This window comes from Chelonoidis abingdonii, chromosome 8 (genome assembly GCF_003597395.2).
Source record: "Chelonoidis abingdonii isolate Lonesome George chromosome 8, CheloAbing_2.0, whole genome shotgun sequence".
In the NCBI taxonomy this organism is placed as follows: Eukaryota; Metazoa; Chordata; order Testudines; family Testudinidae; genus Chelonoidis; species Chelonoidis abingdonii.
The window spans coordinates 79473597-79494860 of record NC_133776.1 but is presented as its reverse complement, the minus strand read 5'-3'; the positions used below and the strand labels follow the sequence as shown (position 1 = coordinate 79494860).

At 40.4% G+C, this 21264-nt stretch overlaps 1 protein-coding gene across 2 annotated transcripts in view; it reads right to left on the bottom strand.

Annotated features, from left to right (window-relative positions):
- Positions 1-21264, bottom strand: part of LOC116834686 (fibronectin type-III domain-containing protein 3a-like) — a 79793-nt gene that overhangs the window by 45287 nt on the left and 13242 nt on the right. Inside the window, exon 2 of one of the 2 annotated variants that reach the window (XM_032796947.2) lies at positions 7100-7240. In XM_032796947.2, coding sequence (XP_032652838.1) covers positions 7100-7210 — 111 coding nt within the window. In that variant the 5' untranslated portion in view covers positions 7211-7240. The remainder of the gene's footprint in view (positions 1-7099; positions 7241-21264) is intronic. The other variant, XM_032796948.1, reaches the window with a different exon arrangement.

Below are 21264 nucleotides of genomic sequence, written 5' to 3'. Positions count from 1 at the left end.
ACATTTAATTTTTGCCTCCTTTAAAGAATGATGGAAAGCAAAAAGGCTTCAGGGATTATTTACTGCTGATGTTAGTCAAGAATTAAAACATACAGACAGATTTAACTAATTTTTACTGCAAACAGTGAGCTATAATTTTCCTTAAGATAAACGGCATCACATCCAACTAATCTTACATTCTCGATACCCTGCCACTTCATTCAGGAACAGGATGGCTGGGGGACAATTTAAACCATGTATTATAGGTTGAACCACAGGCAAAACTTCACTATATCTCAAACTACATTTTCAGTGGGTTATAGGCGCAGAGTATACATAGCCTAACCACAAGACAATGCTAGGTTTACAATGGCTAAAACCACAGGGATCCTAAACACTATCTATATAAAATGGTTTAAAACAGTTAAATTCCCAATGTCTGCCATGAGGCACATAAGGAAGGTAGAAAAGCCACAGCAGAATGCATCAGAGTGCTCTCCCAGCTGCACCCCTCACACACTGTGCAGTAACCCACCTTGAACCTCTCATTTCTTAAAAGGCACAATGGATTTACAGACCCTTGCTGTACAACATAAGTAAGCTTATTAGAATTTGATTTTTTTTAAAGAGTTTTGGATAATATTGATGTTTATTTTAAAACATTAATTTTTATCCATTTAAATTTTCACAGTTTGCACAAAATTATGGGTTTTATGCATTCCCCCTCCCCATTTTATTGATGTACATTTTCACAGTTACAGGAAACCAAATGTGCAAGCAATAGGGGACTCTGAAAATATTTAAAAGATTCAAAAAAAGTTAAATATGTAAACCATTTATAGCCATTAAAACAAACAGTCTACATCAAAAGTCAATATCCTTAAATCAAACTCAAGTTCAAGCAGATTTCTTACTTTGTCTAATTGTAAATTTAAATAATCATCTATTCAAGTATTTTTTCATTAGTTTGAGAGTGTATGAAAAACATTGACATTTACTGATTAAAACCTAATCATTCCAAGCTTAAATATAAGGTAAGCAGATGCTGGTGCAGGTTGTCTTGAGGTATTTGGGTAGCCCGTCCAATGACGTGATCTACTTCTCTGGTTAAGTGTCTTTATTTGGTGATGGTGGTTTTGAGTGTGTTACAGTGTATATCCCAGGCTACGTCTAGACTACCCGCCATATCGGCGGGTTAAAATCGATTGCTCAGGGATCGATATATTGCGTCTCATCTAGACGCAATATATCGATCCCCGAGTGCACTTATATCGATTCCGGAACTCCACCAACCCCAACGGAGTTGCGGAATTGACAGAGGGAGGCGCGGACATCGATCCCGCGGGGTGAGGACGGGTGAGTAATCCGATCTTAGATATTCAACTTCAGCTACGTTATTCACGTAGCTGAAGTTGCATATCTAAGATCGATTTCCCCCCATAGAGTAGACCAGCCCCCAGACTCTCTTCTCAGAGCACACTCTGTGGTCTCTGAATGCCTGGCTGTAGATATCAGATTTCTTAGTGTGTTTGGTGTGGTAAGTGGATCTATGAAGGTAGGTATGGTGATTGGTGGGTTTCTTAAATATAGTTGTCTGTAGGGTTCCATTACTGAAGCTGATCGTGACGTCCAGGAAGTTGTTGCTAGTTTGGGAGTGTTCCAGAGAGAATTTAATGGATGGATGGTGGTTGCTGAAGTTGTGGTGGGACGTGAAGTCATCTGTCCAGAGGATGAAAACATCAACGTATCTCAGCTACATCATTGGTTTTATGATCCATTACATAAATTAATTTGGAGATTTAATTTTTAATTGTAACAAGCATTGTTTTGATTAGTTGACTATTAATGATTTAAACAAATTTCAACCATGGCCTGTTCAGATGTAAGTTGGGGGGGAGGAGGGGAATCATTCCTACACTATGACTAGTTTCATATGCATAACAGTTTGGATGCTGAAGTGTAGGTAAACCTTCTGGCAGATGACGACAACTGAGTTAGAGATTGGCCTGGGCTACAAAGTTTGCCTCTAAATTTAAAGTTTGAGGTGGTGTTCTTTTGAAGAAATTATCCTATAAATAAAGAGAACTGTGGGCTCATAGGTCACAGCTGAAACTGAAATCAGTAACTTTACAATAAGCTCTCCACAACACTGTATGCTAATATTTGAGGAAGCATATAGAAAGGTATCACCGAACTTACAGAATTAGCTACAGAAAATTCTTCATTCTCAAAAGAAGTCCAGACACGTAGGACTTTGGAAATACCTAATTGCCTTCCGTTAACAGTCATTCTGCCAAATGTTGCAACAGCCCAACAGTGTGCCATGTAATTTTAATGTATGTGTGTAAAATGGCATATTGTCTTTAACATTTTCAGAAGTGCAATCACTCCTGCAGCTCAAAGTGAAAGCGCATTGCAAAATTAGTTGTTTAAGTGAATTTAAAACTAACACAGTTAAAAGAATTTTCCCCAATGAGGACTTTGTCCAACTCTACACCCTCTAGATGGATGATGTCTGCCCTCTTAAGCCTTCCATGCAGAGGGAATGAATACCAGGATTCTAAAACCCCAAGTCCTGACAACACAAAAGTCTGTGAAGAACTATCTAAGTAGTATAATCTGCTCTCATTTGCATCAATTATTATGGGAAAAGGAAGAAGATAATGTTCAGAGAACAACTATAACATGTTAAAATATTAGCTTAAGATTCTTGGCAGGATACAGCACTCAGTTTTCCCATTCACTTTTCAAAGCAAGTGGCTGCCAGGAACAGCCTATACAGAGAGAGAGGATTATGACAGTATTCAGGACTACACTAAACTGGTTTCTACACACCAAGTGCTTTCAGGAACCTGGGATAATCCATGCAGCAGGTCCCACAAGGAGACATGTCTCTGTAGGGTCCAATCACTGCAGACCAGACTTAACTAGCGTTCTGCCTCTTGCCTAGCCCAGTTTAAGACACACCAGATGTCAGTTGCTGCTGGAATAAACATTAGTTTTGCGACATTATCCAAAAAACATCTTCTTCCCAAATATAGTGCAGATGCTAAATAAGTCACTGCTAAAGCAACTCTGTCTGAGAATCTATTCTTGAGGTTCGCCCACCTAATGGCTATGATATAAAAGCATGCCAGATCTTAAGTCAGACTGTCAGCAAGTCCTCCAAAATGGACAAATGGAATGAAACTTCCATTAGTTTCAGGTACTATGGGTACCTCAACCAGTGAGAAGCAGAGATGAAGTTCCCCAATGATCTGATTATCTTTTTTATAACTCTGTAGATCAAGTTAAAACTCCAGCTGGATGAAGCTCTTGAACCCACCAGAGTTCTTTATTTTCCTGATGGCTTGCTGCTGCATGAAAACTTTGGGTTGAAGAAAATGGTTGCCACAAATTAGGGAAGAAGACAGCAACTACAGCTTTTATAGCAGTAGGGTTTTTCTCAGCACCTGGCCCCACCTCTCTTTTTGCCTCAGGGATCTCTACATAATTTAAGACATGACGGTGGGCTGTTTTAAAACCAACAATGATGGCATCTCTGTTTTATGGTGGTTTAGGATTCCGGTAGGAAATTGCTGTGCAAGCTGTGCCTTTGGCTCCTCTTCTCCATTTACACCCTTTTAAGGTAATCTCATCCACTGAGAGCTTCAACTACGACCTTTGTGTTGATAACTCACATCTATCTTCCCTCTATCCAATCCTATCTCTCTGCTTGTTGTCAACTTGAACCTGACATGGTGCAAATGGAACAAGTTATTCCTCCTCCAAAACATTTCCCACTCTCTCCTATTCACTACTGCTGAAACAACCACCATCCTAAAAATCACATAAGTCACAGAGTTGGGTAATTAGCTTTGACTCTTCTATTCCTCATAGTCAGGCTGTGTTCAAATCAAGTCAATCATTTCTTCCTTTCAGCACCTTCAAGATCCTTCTCTTCCCTGTTCAGACAGCAAATGGTCTCATCTAGGTCCTCAGCATCTTTCGCTTTAATTACTGCAACCTCCCTTCCGGACACCCAAATTGGTCACCAACTTCAATTTACTATTTCCCTAGTGTAACATGATGCATCAGCTATTTGAATATTATCTCAGCTGACGAGTGTCTGGAAAGAGGGATTTCACCTTGCTAACAAAAGTGGCGGGACCTCCTGCCACCTCTGGGGGGTGAGGAGCCCCGGTGGGCCAGCCTCTACTCTACCCTGGTCCTGAGGCCCGCCGGGGATATCAGTTGGCAGCTCCTTCAGGGGGCCATGAGCACGGGCATGTATTTGGTGCGGTTTACCCCTGTCCCAGACACCTGGGGGCAGAGGGATAGCTCAGGGGGGCAGAGGGATAGCTCAGTGGTTTGAGCATTGGCCTACTAAACCCAGAGTTGTGAGTTCAATCCTTCAGAGGGCCATTTAGGGATTGGTCCTGCTTTGAGCAGGGGGTTGGACTAGATGATCTCTTGAGGTCCCTTCCAATCCTAATGATCTATGATACTTCTGCGGCATGAGGGAGACCCTGGCGCACGTTTATTTAGAGTGCGCCAGGTTGCAGCCCCTATACCGGCTCCTCACCAATATCCTCTTATGTTTCTGGCTGCATTTTTCCCCTCACCTCCTTCTCTACGCACTCCCTATCCGTGGCCCCACAAAGTCCCGGGACCTCCTGGTCAACCTCCTCCTTGCCCTGGCTAAAATGGCCATCACGCAACCAGGGAGAGGAGGTTGGCCGATGGAGACTCCGGTGACCGTGGGGCTCGTTTCCGATCCTTAGTCCGTTCACATATCTGGGTGGAGTTCTCTGGGCAGCGTCCACTGGCTCCCTTGACGCCTTCGAGGAGCGGTGGGCGCTGTCCAGGGTTCTCTGCTCGGTGTCCCCGTCAGGCTCCCTCTTATCACCCTTTGACCTCACTCCTGTCCCTGTTCTTTTATTAGTTGTCCCCCAGAATCAGTGGGTTTCTGAGATCCTGTGGATCCTCCCCTTAGGCTCGGGGGGGATCCTTTAGCAGTGGGTGGGCTTCTGCACGCCCAACTTCCGGATACCCAATAGATAAAATGCTAGGGTAGGCTAGTTTATATGCTTTTTAGCTTTTGTTTATTGTGTGATATAAACTCTCTTTTAAAATTTCTCCAAATCCACACCCGCTATTTAAATTCTGCTGGTAAAAAGTACAAAGTATAACATATTCCTTTGCTTATTCCTTCTTTGAATACATTCTAGTTTATCAATATCTTTAAAATAATGAGGTGTCCGGAACTTAATACAACATTTCTCAGCATGATCATGCTAGAAATGTACAGAGACTATAATCTCTAGGTCACGTAACACTTCCTTTTTGTATTTAGTACAATGCAGTAACCTTTAGAATACCATATCCAATTGCAAACTCACTTCTAGTTAACTTACACTTTACCAAGCTGAATATCATTTTTTGCCCAAAGTTCTAATCTCATTAAGCACTTGTGTTATTCTTATGTCCTCACTGATATTATGTAAAAGCAGCAGAGAATCCTGTGGCACCTTATAGACTAACAGACGTTTGGAGCGTGAGCTTTCGTGGGTGAATACCCACTTCGTCAGACGCAGGTAGTGGAAATTTCCAGGGGCAGGTATATATATGCTAGCAAGCAAGGCAAGAGATACGAGGTGGTTCAAATCAGGAGGATGAGGCCCTCTTCAGCAGTTGAGGTGTGAAAACAAGGGAGGAGAAAACTGGTTCCGTAATGGCAAGCCATTCACATCTTTGTTTAATCCTGAGCTGAATGTGTCAAATTTGCAGATGAACTGAAGCTCAGCAGTTTCTCTTTGAAGTCTGGTCCTGAAGGTTTTTTGCTGCAGGATGGCCACCTAAGGCGGCTATAGTGTGGCCAGGAGGTTGAAGTGCTCTCCTACAGGTTTTTATATATTGCATTCCTGATACTGATATGTGTCCATTTATCCTTTTCCGTAGAGACTGTCCAGTTTGGCTGATGTACATAGCAGAGGGGCATTGCTGGCATTGATGGCGTATATTAATTGATGGATGTGCAGGTGACGGTTGGCTGATCTGGTTAGGTCCTGTGATGGTATCGCTGGTGTAGATATGTGGGCAGACTGGCATCGAGGTTTGTGCATGGATTGGTTCCTGAGCTAGAGTTACTATGCGTACGGTGTGCAGTTGTGGTGAGAATAGTTTCAGGTTGTCTGTGGGCAAGGATTGCCTGCCACCCAAAACCTGTAAATGTGGGATCATTGTCCAGGATGGGTTGTAGATCCCTGATGATGCGTTGGAGGGGTTTTAGCTGGGGGCTGTATGTGATGGCCAGTGGAGTCCTGTTGGTTTCTTTCTTGGGTTTGTCTTGCAGTAGGAGACTTCTGGGTACGTCTGGCTCTGTTGATCTGTTTCCTAATTTCCTCGTGCGGGTATTGTAGTTTTGAGAATGCTGATATTATGACCTCCTTCCAAATCATCATGAACGATTTTCATTAATGTGCTATGAATTCCTTTATGTAGATTAATGAAGATATTAAATATCACCAACCTAACTGATCCTTGCTATATCCTACCACACCTCTCTCCAACATAATTATTTCTTTACGGTACTGCAGCTAATTTCTAATGCATACTGGTACTTATATTTAGAACAGTTTGTTATAATCAAAGATTTTGTGAATTATCAAATGTTTTATTAAATCCAAATACACTTATCTTTGATCCGTTAATTTTGTAATTCTGTAACAAAGCAATCAAGTGCGTCTAGTGAAAAAAATATTCTCTCTAAGCTTTACTGTTTATTTTTATGGTTCTATCACTTTCTAGATTTAGTGATTTTTTTCTGGTCTCCATATTTGCGTCAGAAGTTAGACTGAAGACAGCAACAGAAAAAAAAAAAACTCTTCTGATTTTGAGTATCAGTACTACACTTACTTTCCTTCCATTTCCTGTTAATGCCCCAATTTTCAAGGTGTTTTCAAACAAGAATTTTCAGTAGTACAATCACAATTTCTCTACTTGTTCTATAAAGCACATAGCCCAGTTATGGGCAATGTTGAAATACGCATCACTCCAATTAGCTTGTTAGGCAATTACTGCCATAGTAGGTCAAGTCTAAACTGACTGTTATGCATTATAGTTTCAAAGGTGTACTTGCCTGTTGTATGCTGTCCCCATTAACCATATGAGGTAAAAGTGGCACTTCATTCATTATAGGTGTGGCTTCTAATGGAGGCGGCTGGTCGGCCATCATGGCTAAAATGACCATTCATTGACAGCGTTGCACATCAACCACCTGCTGAAATGAATATACAGAATCAAGATTTTTATTTTTATTTTAATAACTTTCTTACTAGCCTCATTTTTATAGAAGTTTGCCCTTCATATGAGGTGTCTAGCAAACTTTGAAAAGAAAAATATAGCAGCGTCAATTCTCTTCTTCAGAAGAAATATTTTTTTATATTAATTGGTTCTTTAACTTACACCATTCATACCAACTTACTGACATTTGAAAGTCCCAAGAACAAAAAGAAATAAGACTTCCTTACTCCACAAAAAAGCAATTATCCCAAAGATGTTAAAGTCATTTCAATTTGAGACAAAAATTTACTAAAAGAGCCACTTTAAAAATCACTGCAACTTAAAAAAAAATAATGCACATTTTACTGGTAATTCCAAGGATATTTAGCAGTTTTGAATCTGGAGCAATATTTATTGTGTGTATCTGCAGGCCCACTACATTACAGACACAAAAAGCCCAAAACATTTTCTTGAGCATGATGCTAAGGAACAGACTTGTGCCATACTTCTGCAAGTTCCTGAAATTCATTATATGCATCTTTAACCTGAAACAGCACTATTAGGGAGAAATCAGAAGTAAATAACCAGCTAGGGCCCTGTGTGTGATACAGTTTCACAACCATGTAAATTACTGCACAAAAGTGGGTTATTTTAAAAAACTGCTGAATTTTTACACTCCAGAAACTAAGCTTCAATAGAAAGAATTAAATTTCTACGCCTCCAGTTTAGCTCACAGGGTGGTACAAACCTCTAAGAGTTTTTACAATGCAGTCGCTTGTTATCAATAGAAATGTCTGCCACATATTGAAAAAATAAAGTTTGGGGACAGCATAAAATAAATAAAAAATGTTCGTATCAAAATTAATAGCAAGAAAGACTGCTGACTGGACTGGGATGGCCGCACTGGAGAAGGAAAGAGGAGTGCTGCGCAGTTCTGGGGTCTCTACTGTATATTTATGAGGTCTAATGTGCTGCATAGGATACAGGCTACAGGAAACGCTGTATTATATTTAGCTGATATTTCTTTCCCCCTCTCCACCTTCTACAATTTAGAAAGATTACTACAATGCGGCCTTGAGTATTTCAGTTTATTAAATTAGCAATCTTGCATAGGCTGAGTTAACTCAGTGTGTAATAGTAAAACCTCTTTTAGTTTGCTGCATCACATTCCATATTGGGAAAAAATGATTCCTGTGATTATTTCCGTACTTAATGATGCATTTACACCATGGTAGCAATGGTAGGAGCACTAACAGAGTGACTGATGTAGTCTGTTACCATGCCATCTAACCCTGTTCAGAGTAACTCTACAGCGAAGGTGGGAGAAATCCCTGAAATCCTTGGTGCATATAAGGTCAAAAGAGACCTATAGCATTTAACTGAAAAACATTCCCTCACTCAGAAGAAGTTCTCATGATAACTGACATTATAGTAGTTTTAGTTCAAAGCTACTGTAACTTCTCACAGCACAGTATTATGAAATATCAAACAGTACCAAACACAAATAAATAATGTAACTGGACACCAAACATCTTTTAGCTTTGCTTTTAGCAAAGGAATTTTAAGAGAAATGGGACGGCACAGGTGTGAGGGCAGAAATTCTCCCACGAAGTTTATTTTAAGCATGCCAACATTAGTAAGTTACTTGTATCCTGAATAAAATAATCATTCACTGAGTGATATTTTTGATCTGCTGCAAACAAAATGTACTGATATCTGACTGCATATAATTATTCCACCTAAAATAACTGTATTGTAATGCTGCCACTAGCAAACCTTAAAGTAAGAAAAAGTCACATGGCTTTCACTGTACAATTCCTGTTTTTAGTGGTTTAAAGCTAAATCATTAAAATTATCCATAGCATGAATTTAGTATACATGAGTCATCCAAAATTTTGCAGGCTGTCTTTGATCTAAGAAATCAGTCACATCAGAAGATGGAAATAATACTTAACAGCTAAGAAAAAACCCTTATGGAAACAGCATTCAAATAATTAATAAAAACAAATTGTTAAAATAGGTATATAAATTATCCTAACACCTGCAACTTCAAATATTTAAAGTTTCTATCCTAGTTTCAAACGTCTAACAAAATAGTGTATCCTGGGGAATACTGCAACCTCAAGGAAATTTCAGATATAAATACTACTATGTTGTGGCAGCCTTAATTCAGAATGCTCTTATGTCTGAAGGTGTGCTTCTACTGACAAATTTTTAAATGCTATATTGTTGTAGCATGAAAGTAATCAGCATAGTAAAATACTAGTTTTCAGCCTTTACTCACTCATGCCCTGTGGTGTCCCAAATCACTTTTTCCGATTATATACTGTATATAGGAGGGGTATCAAATACACAGCCCGCATGTGACCCGCGGAGTTATTTGCTGCAGCCTGCCAAGCTCCTCCCCAACCCCAAGTTATTTCCTGCAGTCACCAAGCTCCCCTCACCTTCCACCTCCCACCCCCCCAGTGCGCACGTCCCTGCTCCTCTGCCTACCTCCAGATGCTTCCCGTCGCCAAGCTTAGCACTTTCCAGGAGGGAGGGGGAAGTAGCAGGGAGCCACGTGCTCAGGGGAAGAGGCGGAAATTTGGGGAAGGGGTTGGAATAGGGGCAGGGAGGGGGCAGAGTTGGGGTGGGGACATAGCCGACTTTAGGCCGATTCGCCTGATTACCCTGAATTGGGCTCCATGTCTAAGGGGCCCCGCACCGGTGCCTTTTTAATTTTTACTCACCCGGCAGTGTTCTGAGGGTCTTTGGTGGTGGGCCCTTCACTCGCTCCAGGTCTTTGGTGGCATTTCAGTGACGGGTCCCTGAGTGCCGTGGAAGACCCAGAGCAAGTGAAGAACCAGCTGCTGAAGTGCTGCCGAAGACCTGGAGCGCTGCCGGATGAGTACAAATCGGGCCCCACACTTGTTAAAGCCGGCTCTGGGTGGGGACTTTGGGGAAGGAGTTGGAATGGGGCAGGGAGTCAGTGATGCGGCCCTAGGGCCAATGTACTAGTCCCTATGTGGCCCTCGTGGTCATTTGCGTTTGAGATCCCTGGTATAAAGTAAGAATTCACAGCCCTATCATTTCTTCTATTACAGTGGTTTCTAGAGGCACCAGTTATAATCAAGGCCCTAAATGCTGCAAATTTGTATTTCTAGCATTAAACAGTTTGGAACAAAGGTTACTCTAGGGAAGGAACACAAGCCAGAACAGGAAAAGAACAGGTTAAAAATATATTTAGATAAGTTAGATGTATGCAAGTGGGCAGGTCTGATGAAATTCGTCATAGGGTACTTAAGGAACCAGTGAAAGCAATCTTGGAACCGTTAGCAATTATCTTCAACAACTTATGGGAATAGTTAAGGTCCCAAAGTACTGCTGATCCATATGTCTAGATTTGACAGATCGGTGGTGAAACTTCCTCTTAAGTGCAGGTGTGTATATCCATAGCGAGTAGAGGGTAGCCCTGAAATCCTTCAAGGTATGGAGAGACTCATTTGTCTTCTACTGAAGAGGTGCAATTAATCGAAGGGGAGGTCCTCGATGGTATTCTGGAACTCCCTGGGGAACCCTGATGTATACAGCCATGACTCTCTGAGCATGACTAATCTAATGCTAAACAAGAAAACTATTAAAATTATTTACAAATTAGATGATTCTTATATAGTAAAATGAAGCCAAAGCTGCGGACACTAAAGATTCCGACCCATACCATGTGGTGGCAGAAGGAACTGGAGAGGCACTCTGTCTGCCCTGTTCTTATCCCCTCAGTCAGAGGCATGTGACCCAGGGTGCACGCACAGACCAATGGACAATGCTTTCAAGTTCAGTGGCTCTAAGCGCATGATGTACACCAACACGGACCATCACTCAAAAGAAGAAACTTGACTTTCCAAAACTTCAACCCCGTTTGTCATTGGTGGGATATGCTATTTTAACAAAATTTATTAAACGAGCCTAGCTTAGTCTGTTGGTCAATACTGCAATGAAATAGGCTTGGAAAAGCTATTTGCACTGAATAAATCCATATGCCACCCTTTTACTATTAATAAAAGATGAACTAATACACAAATTCCAAAATTCTGATTTAGGTCAATCTGAAAAAGGGAACTAATTCCATCTGAACGCATCGTGGATTGCGCTATTTTGTAGTTTTCTGAGTTGCAAAAGCATTGTGACAGTCTGTATCCCTAAATTCACCCTTTTTACACAAAAACTATAATGGATTTTTATACAAGGTATGCCTTGTGAGGGATCATTTGAAGACTTGATGTGCTGATCATTATTGTTCTGACAAAAACAGGTGCGGCAACGCTGCACATAAAAGTATAAGATGACACAGACATATTCCAAGTTTAGAAAAGCATGCACAAACCAGTTCCTCAAAAACAAAATGCACAATGACACTACTGCCAGGTGTCAACATAATCAAACGGACTATCACCTGGTTAAGCAGCCATTCTTTGGCAGAAGAAGGGTGTAAGTGAGAAATTTACATTTTGGCATTAGAACAGCTGGAGGTTCCCATACAAACAGACTGTGTGTCATGAACCTCAGCAGGAGATGATTTTCAAAGAGGAAAATAATTACAAAAGATGAGAACAGAGAAGTTAAATCCTCTCTCCCTTTATGTCTATTCACAGTAACCACAATACAGTATATAGGAAACAGGTTGGGGAGAGATCCTGGCTGAAAGGTTCAGCCAGTACAACTGCTAGAACATGTGGTAAGATAGACTTTCACTTTGAATTCACTTAGCTTGTTAAGTTAGATATTAATTTGCGTTTTACCTTTTACTTCTTTGCAACCGATTCTGACTTTAAGTAATTACAAGTAATGAGGCATTAATCTATCTTTCCATAGTTAATAAACTTGTTTTATCTAAACCACTGTGTGTTTGAATTAAAGTTGGTTGGGAAACTCCATTTGAGATAAGGTTTGTGCAGATCATTTTCTCTTAATTAAATAATGGATTTTTAATGAGCTTGTATTGTCCAGGAGGGTAACGGGCACTACAAGCACCGCACTTCTGGGGAAGTCTGGGACAAGGAATTTGCTCTGTACTGTAATATAATTTAGGAGTGGCTGGGTAGAGCCCTCAAATACCAGCACTGGGAGTAATTTACATGCTAGAGGCTGTGTGAGAGCAGACAAGGAGTGGCTGCTCTCATAGCAAAGCAGTGTAAAAGGCATCCCCCATTTTGGAAAATTGAGGAGACAGTTGTTCAAAAGTCCAGATTTTACTCTAGAGAATGTTACAAGCATATTCTGAGAATTAATCAGCGGGCAGTAGCTACATTTTCTGGAACTTTGTCACCATATAGCGTAGGTTTTCAAGTCAGTATGCAATTTAACTTGTTAATTTTAGTAAAATTAGATTTTACAAATGTAATTCTTGCCAGATTCATTTCTCTACAGAAGTTTCCAAATAATGTATTAGTTGGAGGATCTGTTTCCAAACCTTCGTTTAGTTGGAGTATGAATTAAAGTTTGGTATAAGATGCACTCTGCTATTTTTTAAAATTAAGAAACAAGGCTTCTATATTCTTTTGATACCCACAAGAAACAGAGTTTTGATTTAAATCTACCAATCTGCGGTGCTTCCCACAAACAAGCCATCAACAGCATTGTTTTGGTAACAGAATCTTAAAATCATCCATCCCTAAAAGTACTTTCTCAAGTTATTTTCAGTACACATTCTTTTTAAACTTTAGTGGCTGAAGTTAACTGTACATATAATTTGGCAAATGTGCTGAAAAGTGAAAAACAGTAAAAATACAATTAACAAATATTCTAACTTTTGTATCCAAGTATCTTTGGTTCTGGTAGACTTTATTATGGAAGGTACAACAACTGAAAAAAACCTGGTTATGTTTGTATTCAACAATACTTTAATAAGCATCAGCAAGCCTCACATTTTCATTTCACCTTTGTGTAGTAGTTCATTTAACTATTTGGATTAAGTGCAGTGTAATGTGTGACCATAAGTGTACATATTTACTTCTGTATTATGTGGCTTTGTTCTAATATAGTTTTCAATCCTTTTGAACACTGGCATTTTTGAGACTGCCAGCCAAATTAACATTTAAGAAGATTCTCCTATAAGCTCCCAAAAGTTGAATTCTAGAATGCTGGATTACTGTTTACACGGAATTGAGGCAGCTAGACTTAGATACTCTATGAATCTTTATATATTATGCATACAACACAAACTTTCTCTCACACTACTAGAAGATCAGGTAAAAGTAAGTAGGTAAAAATGTACTTCTGAGGGAAAGTTTAAATATGAAACACTTGAGTAATTCAATATTCTGATGGTATAATTCAGGTAATCATATTTAAAAAGAAAAGTTACAAAAGAAAGCAACATTTTCCATAGGCAGTCTCTATTACAAAGGCTTCTAAGAAAAACAGAGAGAAGTCTATACGACTAGTGTGATACAGCATGGCCAGAGGGCAGCAGGAGAGTGTTAGCAGGGAGCCTTATTCTCTGCAAGGGGAGGAAGGTTTGCTACAGATTAACTAGAGCACCTGAAGCCAGTCATGTGATAAAAAACCCCTGCTTCAGTCAGGCAGTGTGGGAGTTTGGAGCAGAGAGCAGTTTTGAAGAGAGACCAAAAGGAAAGTTTGGAGGAGTGCTGTGGTGGGCTGAGAAATCCAAAAACCCTAGGTAAGGGGGCACTGGCTTATGTAGAAGGACGGCAAGAAGCCCCTTCACAAGCTGAAGGGCAGGAGAAGGCAGTAGCCCAGGGGAAGGAACCGCTAGTTCAAGTGGTTCACCACAAACCTCAGGGCTCCTGGGTTGGGACCTGGAGAAGAGGGTGGGCCCAGGTCTCTCCCTCTCCATTCCCCTCCTCAAGGACAATAGTAGGGTAATTAAAATACCGATTCAGAGGCAAACAATGGCCCCCTGAACCTTCCCCAAAGAAGAGAAAGCGCAAGACCCAGCATAACAGCACCGGCAATTTGCCACACTAGCTTCCCACAAAACAAATACTGTATATAGCACTGTGACTGACCTCACTTACAAGTATAGAAAAAACGCAGAAACTGATGGCTGAAACGCCAGCCTTTCCCTCTCTCGTGCTCCCCAAATCCTCTAACACACTGCTGCGATTATTATGGATTCCCACTGACTTGGGCTCAGTATTACCAAATGCTTAAATGAACCCAAGGGGTCCAAAAGCAGGGGGAGAGGGGGGCAACACACAGATAACAAGAAATGGGTACGCTGAAGTGACACTAGATCAGCGGTTCTAAAACTGCGGGTCAGGACCCCGTTTTAAATGGTGTCGGCAGGGCTGACATTAGACTAGTTGGGCCTTGGGGCCGAAGCTCAAGCCCCACCGCTCAGGCCTGAAGCCGAAGCCCGAGGGCTTCAGCTGTGGGTGGCGAGGCTCAGGTTACAGGCCTCCCACCTGAGGGCTGAAGCCCCTCCCCTCCAGCAGCAGGGCTCAGACTTTGGTCCTCCCTCCTGGGGTTGTGTAGTAATTTTCGTTGTCAGAATGGGGTTGGGGTGCAATGAAGTTTGAGAACCCCTGCACCAAATGTTAGTTCCTCAGCTATGAAATTCTTTACTTAAGAACATTTTGTTAAATAAGGTTTTTCAAATATATTTTAATTCAATCAAAAAGTTAAGTATATGCAACATTAATATACAGGAAATGGTAAATATCAGACTTTTACTTAAATTAACAGAAGGTAACTAAGCTTAATAGGCAGTGTTTAAAGATTAAGGGGGGGGGGAAATCAAAAACAGTCTTTTACTAAGTAAGTTAATAAAACTATATCCACTGGGATTGTATAATGGAAACTCCACCAAAACTTTAACATAACAACATCTCTAACAAGAAGCTATGATATGAAGTCATCATTAGTTTTCCTTGACAAGATATTACACCTCTTATTTTATGCAAAAACTTGCATTTGTTTTCACCATAAAAAAATTCACAATTAGTATAACACACCAACAGTAAAGCAACAATTTACAATAATTAACAAGTTTCTAGTGAAATGAATCTCCTAGGAAAAGCAATGTGGATATTATAAAGTCATAGGCAAACCTGTAAAAGTAGAAAAAATCTAGTCATTTATATTCACAGTTTAATCGTCTAAAGAGAATAGCACAGCGAGTTTTGCATGAAAAGAAGTGAAACTAATAAAACACCTTGGGAAAAACACTCCACAGAAAAGCAGCAGTGCTTTTTTGACAGCTGTTTTATCAGGGCTTGCATTGTATTTTGAACCAGATTTTTCTGGATAGAAATAATTTTACTAATTTTTCTGAACATTCAGGCTACTTTTGAGTAATCAACTTTTATCTTAACACCTGAAGAAAGAATTCAGCATGTACAAGGCTCTTAACTAGTAACAATATCTACTTTAATGTAATAGGAGGGAGAAGAAAGAGAGAAAATTAGCCTGTTCTAAGGAGAAAAGGTTGTTTATACTCAATGTCTGTATGGATCTTTCCCCTTCAGTCTTGTATAATCAACAAAATATAATTGCCTTTTGTTGGATTCAGATGTTAGATCAGTATTTATTTCTGGATTTCATACATTTTTGACCCAGTGACTAGGTCTCACATCAAAATACTTTCCCAATACCCAAATGTCTCCCCAGAAGGGCACCACATATCCTTGAGAATACCATGGAACTGTGTTCCAGTGCACCTCAGCAGACTTAACGTTATTGGCAATAAGTAATACAATTTCACACACAGATACATAGTCTCATGTGATCTGTTGTGATTTTTATTTTGTAAAGAAACAGTGTTGGCACAGGACCTAATAAAAGGCCACCTGCAAATCTTTCATGTTGGCTCTGTCTAGTAGGTGTTAAACTTTTCAAACACTGCTTCAAATATTTAAAATGAGATGCCAGCTAATTCAGACCCAGCATTTAGGATCTGCAGAAGTTTTTTCACAAACACTGAAAACAATTTTTTGGAAAAGTAAAGAGATTTCCTGTTAAAGCATAAGTCTCAAGAAATGAGCATAACTAAACAAATCAGATTAATTGTCCAAATAAAGCCATGAGCAGAAGCTAAACAGATTGCATAAATAGTGAAAATTAATTACAGTACCACATAGATGCTAGAGTGGTCTGTATACATCTTAGATTTATTACATAGTTAATACATGTTTGTTTTTTTAAAGTCAAGAAATTCAAAATTAGGGATAAAAACCAAGAGTAATTTAAATGTACCAACCAAGAAATACTCACTTGAGTTCATCCATCAACAATAACTCTGTCCTTTCACTGCCACTTGTCCTCTGCTTCCCTGTAGAACAACCCCACTAAGTGCTACATTAATTCTTTCATGTTGAGCATATGAATTCCTAGATTAAGGCTAGATGAGGCAATTATGATCATCTAGTGTGATCTCTTGAGTAACACAGGCCACAGAATTTCATCCAGTAATTTTTTCACCAAGCCCTTAACTTCAGGTGGAACGAGAACCTAGCTTTTATACAGATATCTGATAGTATGTTATTTATCTCTGCTTTGTCTTGAGTAAAGTTATGCTGAGGAGGAAGAAAGAAAATCTGTCACCTTTACGTCCAGGTACCTGTGACAAAGTTTAACTCCAGTCTGTATTTGTAATGTGGGGATTCTGACCTATTGGGAGGCTAAATGAAGTATCCAACTCTTTGAGTAGTGGGGGACAGGGACTGAGTCTTACATGGATCATGTGTGGATGGGAATAAGCAGGATGCGGTCTCTGGGCTGTAACAGGGTGGTGGGGAAAATGACGTCTGCAGTCCTTACTTAGAAGCAGGGAAGCCACAGTTTACATGCAGATATGTAGAGTTTCTCTTAGGTAGCTGGAATCTGGGGGTATGGCTACACTGGAGAGTTGCAGCGCTGGTGATAGGGTTACAGCGCTGCAACTTACTCTGTGTCCACACTTGCAAGGCACAGCCAGCGCTGCAACTCCCTGGCTGCAGCGATGGCTGTACACCTGGTCTGCTTGGGGTGTAACGATTGCAGCGCTAGTGATGCAGAGCTGCTCGTCAAGTGTGGCCACCAAAAGCACTTTTATTGGCCTCCAGGGTATTAAGAGGTATCCCAGAATTCCTGTCCACAACAAACCGGAAGGAACTCCGAGCTCCCCAGAGCTACTTATCTAAAAAACAAACACAGCTGCTCTTTGCTCCAGCAAGCGAGTGAGCGGAGGCAGGGGAATTGCTTTGGAATGGTCACAGCTGTTTGCTTGAGGAGAGAGGGGAGTCTGTGTTGAGCAGCTGCTTATGTGGTCTGAAGGCTATTTAGGAGTGCATAATTTGCATTTAGTGAATGAGAGGGGTGGGGGAAGGGTCAAAACTTTTAAAATGATTGAAGGTAGGTGCTGTGTATCTTCCAGTCCTTAGAACTTGCAAGGCAGAGAGCGGAGAACAGCGTCAGCTCCAAAAATCCACTCTGTCTCCCCCACGCTCCCAGTCACACTCCACCCACTCCCCTGTTTTGAAAAGCACGTTGCAGCCACTTGAACGCTGGGATAGCTGCCCACAATGCACCACTCCCAACAGCGCTGCAAATGCAGCCACACTGCAGCGCTTTCCCTATATAGCTGTATGAAGACAGCTGTAACTCCCAGCGCTGTACAGCTGTAAGTGTAGCCATACCCTGGCTCAAAAAAACCCAAAAGGCCAAATTTGCTAAGGGGTCAGAAATACCTGGTATTGATACCTCAAATAAATATTTCCAGATTTTCTAGATATTTCTGATTTTTTGGTGTACAATACTTTATATTTCTGATTTTTCAATGTGTTTCCTCCGTTCCCAATAATTATGTTCTAATATAAATTAATGCTCTATTTATAACCAATTCAGAGATTGTTAGAGCTTTTTATTTTCTGGAAAAAGCTTCTTATAAACTTTGACATGTGAAAATTTTATGAAAACTGCTACATTTGAGGCAGAGAAAAAGCCTGGGTTTGCTGGCTTGCTTTGGGACTCTACATAACACCCTGCCAACTCCTACTGAGGCTGACTTCTGAACGTCTTAAATCTAGTATAACCTGCCAGCAGAGTTTATGACCTCTAGAGTTTATAGGTTCAAAAACTCCACACCTGCCCAAGCCAAAGAACAACTAGAAACTTAAAAAATGAAAAGAAACAAGAAAAAAAAAAGTCAAAAATCAGTCCCCAGTGAGAACAAAAGAAGAAATTCAGAGTTAATACAGGACAGGTTATTTTGAGATAGGAAACATTTCACAAACTGCAATACATTCCCAGTTTTTCAAACATCAGTCAGATCTCAGACACCCTGTTGTATCACTCCAATCTTAAAATATTTCTCTCGTGCCACAGGACCACACATAAGAAGTTTTAGGCAGATTGGTTTATTTATGGCAAAATTAGAGGGGGTATTAAAATCAGGCTTTTAACAGAAGCCTAGTTACAATTTTAGTTCTGAAGAGACCACCATCTCTCCATAACACTAATCTGTTCAAAGCTTGTATGTTTTTACTAAATCTTTGGAAATAATTCAGAATGATACCCAAGTGATTTTTTCTATACTGTCTTGTATAAAGTTTGGCTTCGAGCCAAAAAAAGGCACCACAAGTTGAATTGACAGACTGAAAATATTCTTTAGGGCTTACCCAACAAGTATGTGCAGTTAAACATTTTCTATATTTACAACTGGGAAAAATAACTGTATAATTTAGGCCCGTGTTCTCAGGCTTGGAGATCTCAGTGTTAGGAAAAAAGGATAAAGTTAACTCCAGAAACAGAATATAAGATTCTTTACAAAAGAGACTACACTGCTTTATATCAAGCATATTCTTGCAGGAACTCTGCTGTTTAACCTGTTCTCATCCTCCCTTAATATACAAATAAGCAGCAGAATGCCACAGTGATTTAAGGTAGTGCTATCTGCAAGACGCTCCTGTGCAGAATTACTTTCCATGTGACAGTATCAGAAGCTATATGAAATGCATTCTGGCCACAGTATGAGAGTCTTACTGCTAATGTAGTCATATAGGAAGTGCTACTGCTCAGAAGCATATCCAAAATAGCGATTATGAATGTTCTTTTGTTGGAGGCTTTTAAACAAATGGCAGAGTACCTGGAGACACAGAAACTCATCAACACCGCAGAGAAATTTTTGTTGTTGCTTTTTAACTGTTCTTCCAAAAACAGTTTCCCCAGGTAATATAGAGAAAGAAGAACTGCGGTACAAATCCTTTCACGGGCCATATTCCAGACTTTGTACCAGCATAAAAGTTGTGTTGGAATCTTTCTGGAAATAACTATGTTTAAAAGCTGTTTTGGTTAACTTGATTTTCCTGCAGCGTAGACAGGACCAAAGAAATGAACTATCAGCAGTGGCTTTGATACTAGGAAGACTCCCCTGCATTTATAATATGCCCTTGACATTTTTTGAGAGCTCCAATCCAAGGAAATTAATTTGCAATCATATGGATTCAAAGGGTAATCCTTTTACTGAAGCAATTTATAATCCTCTGGAGGGATTAAGTAAATATATAAGAGCTAGATAATACTGCTTTTGACCAGCAGATCTCAAAGAGATTTACAATGGAAATATCATCATCAGATGGGGAAACTGAGGCACAAGTGCACACTGATGCTGGAAGCTTATACATTTTTGTAGTTAGATTTAGGTGGTCAGTTGATTGACCATACCTTTGCCACATCAAGGGTCATCCTCAACTTTTAACTAAATGGTTAATTTACTCAGTATCAGGCCCAAATACACAATTTATATAATACAAACATCTATTACACTGCCATTTGGGCATGCAGTGTATCAGGGTTTTTTTTTTTAAACCTAACTCTGCATTCTGAGCATTAAAGTGATTTAGACATTCAATACTGAATGTCACAGTGCCTAGAAAAGGAAAAAAAAAAAATCACAGAAACACTGTGATCCACAAAGCACAATTTAGGCCGCCCCATAAATCCCCCCCATACAATAAATTGGGAGAGACAGGTGCCCTCAGACTGGAATTCTCAAAGTTAGCATGCTAGATGGGGAGTCGCCTAAGTTAATCAATAGGAGGTGCTCACCAGAGGGGTGTGTGCTAAGCCCAGTCTCTTTTCTGGAACACAGGCTGCTTGGAGGCATATAGCTCTGCCAGAGATCCAAGAACTGGGGGAAAATAGGAGCTTAGCCATCTAACAAAACAGCTGGGGGCAGAGAAAGGATTTGAACACGGAACCGCCAAGTGAGTACCCTAACCATCAGGCTATGGAGTATTCTCATGTGGCTTCTCTGATGTGGAACATCTTCAATAGAAGAGAGTGACTTTAAAAAACAATGGAATATTTAAACAGTATTTGGGCCAGAGAACAAGTTAGAATGACTATAATCTTGTGGTTAGAGCAGTCATCTGAGAGACAGCAGATCCCTGTTCAAATCCCTTCTCCTTCTCAGGAGGAGAAGAAACTTGAACTAGGGGTCTCCCATGTCCTAGGTGAGTATCTTATCCACTAGGCTAAAGATTATCTGGGAACACCTGCTCTGTTCCCCGCCTTCGGCTGTTTTGTATGACTCTGCCTGAGGGGTCTGATTTGCTAGGCATGCTCAGAGGCTGCCTACCGGATCAAGCCCCTGCACGAGACTTGGGCAGCCAAATGCCTGTCTTTCCCAGTTTAAGAATTGCTCAGGGGTTGGGCAGGAGATAGGTGCCCAGGCACCTATAGCGAGACTGCAGAATGAATGCCCAGCGGAAAAAAAACTAGGCACCAAGAGACTTTAGGTACTTATAGGGTTAGGAGGCAGCTGAGAGGGCATTTTGTGGATCATAGTGGTACCTAAAAATGGGATTTAGGTGCTTAACTACCTTTGTGGATCCCATCCTTAGAGCACAATACTATGAAGGAGCCAAGTGGCTTCTGAAATGCGCTATTTCCTCTTAGGTCAATGGGAATTAAAGGTACTCTACTCCTTGCAGAATTGGGCTCTTAGAGTGTTTAATTCTCCAACTACAAGGAGCAATGGGATTAAGATTTTTCCAGTTACAGGTGTTTTCTGTTGGTTTGTGCGTGTGTTTAAGCAGATGA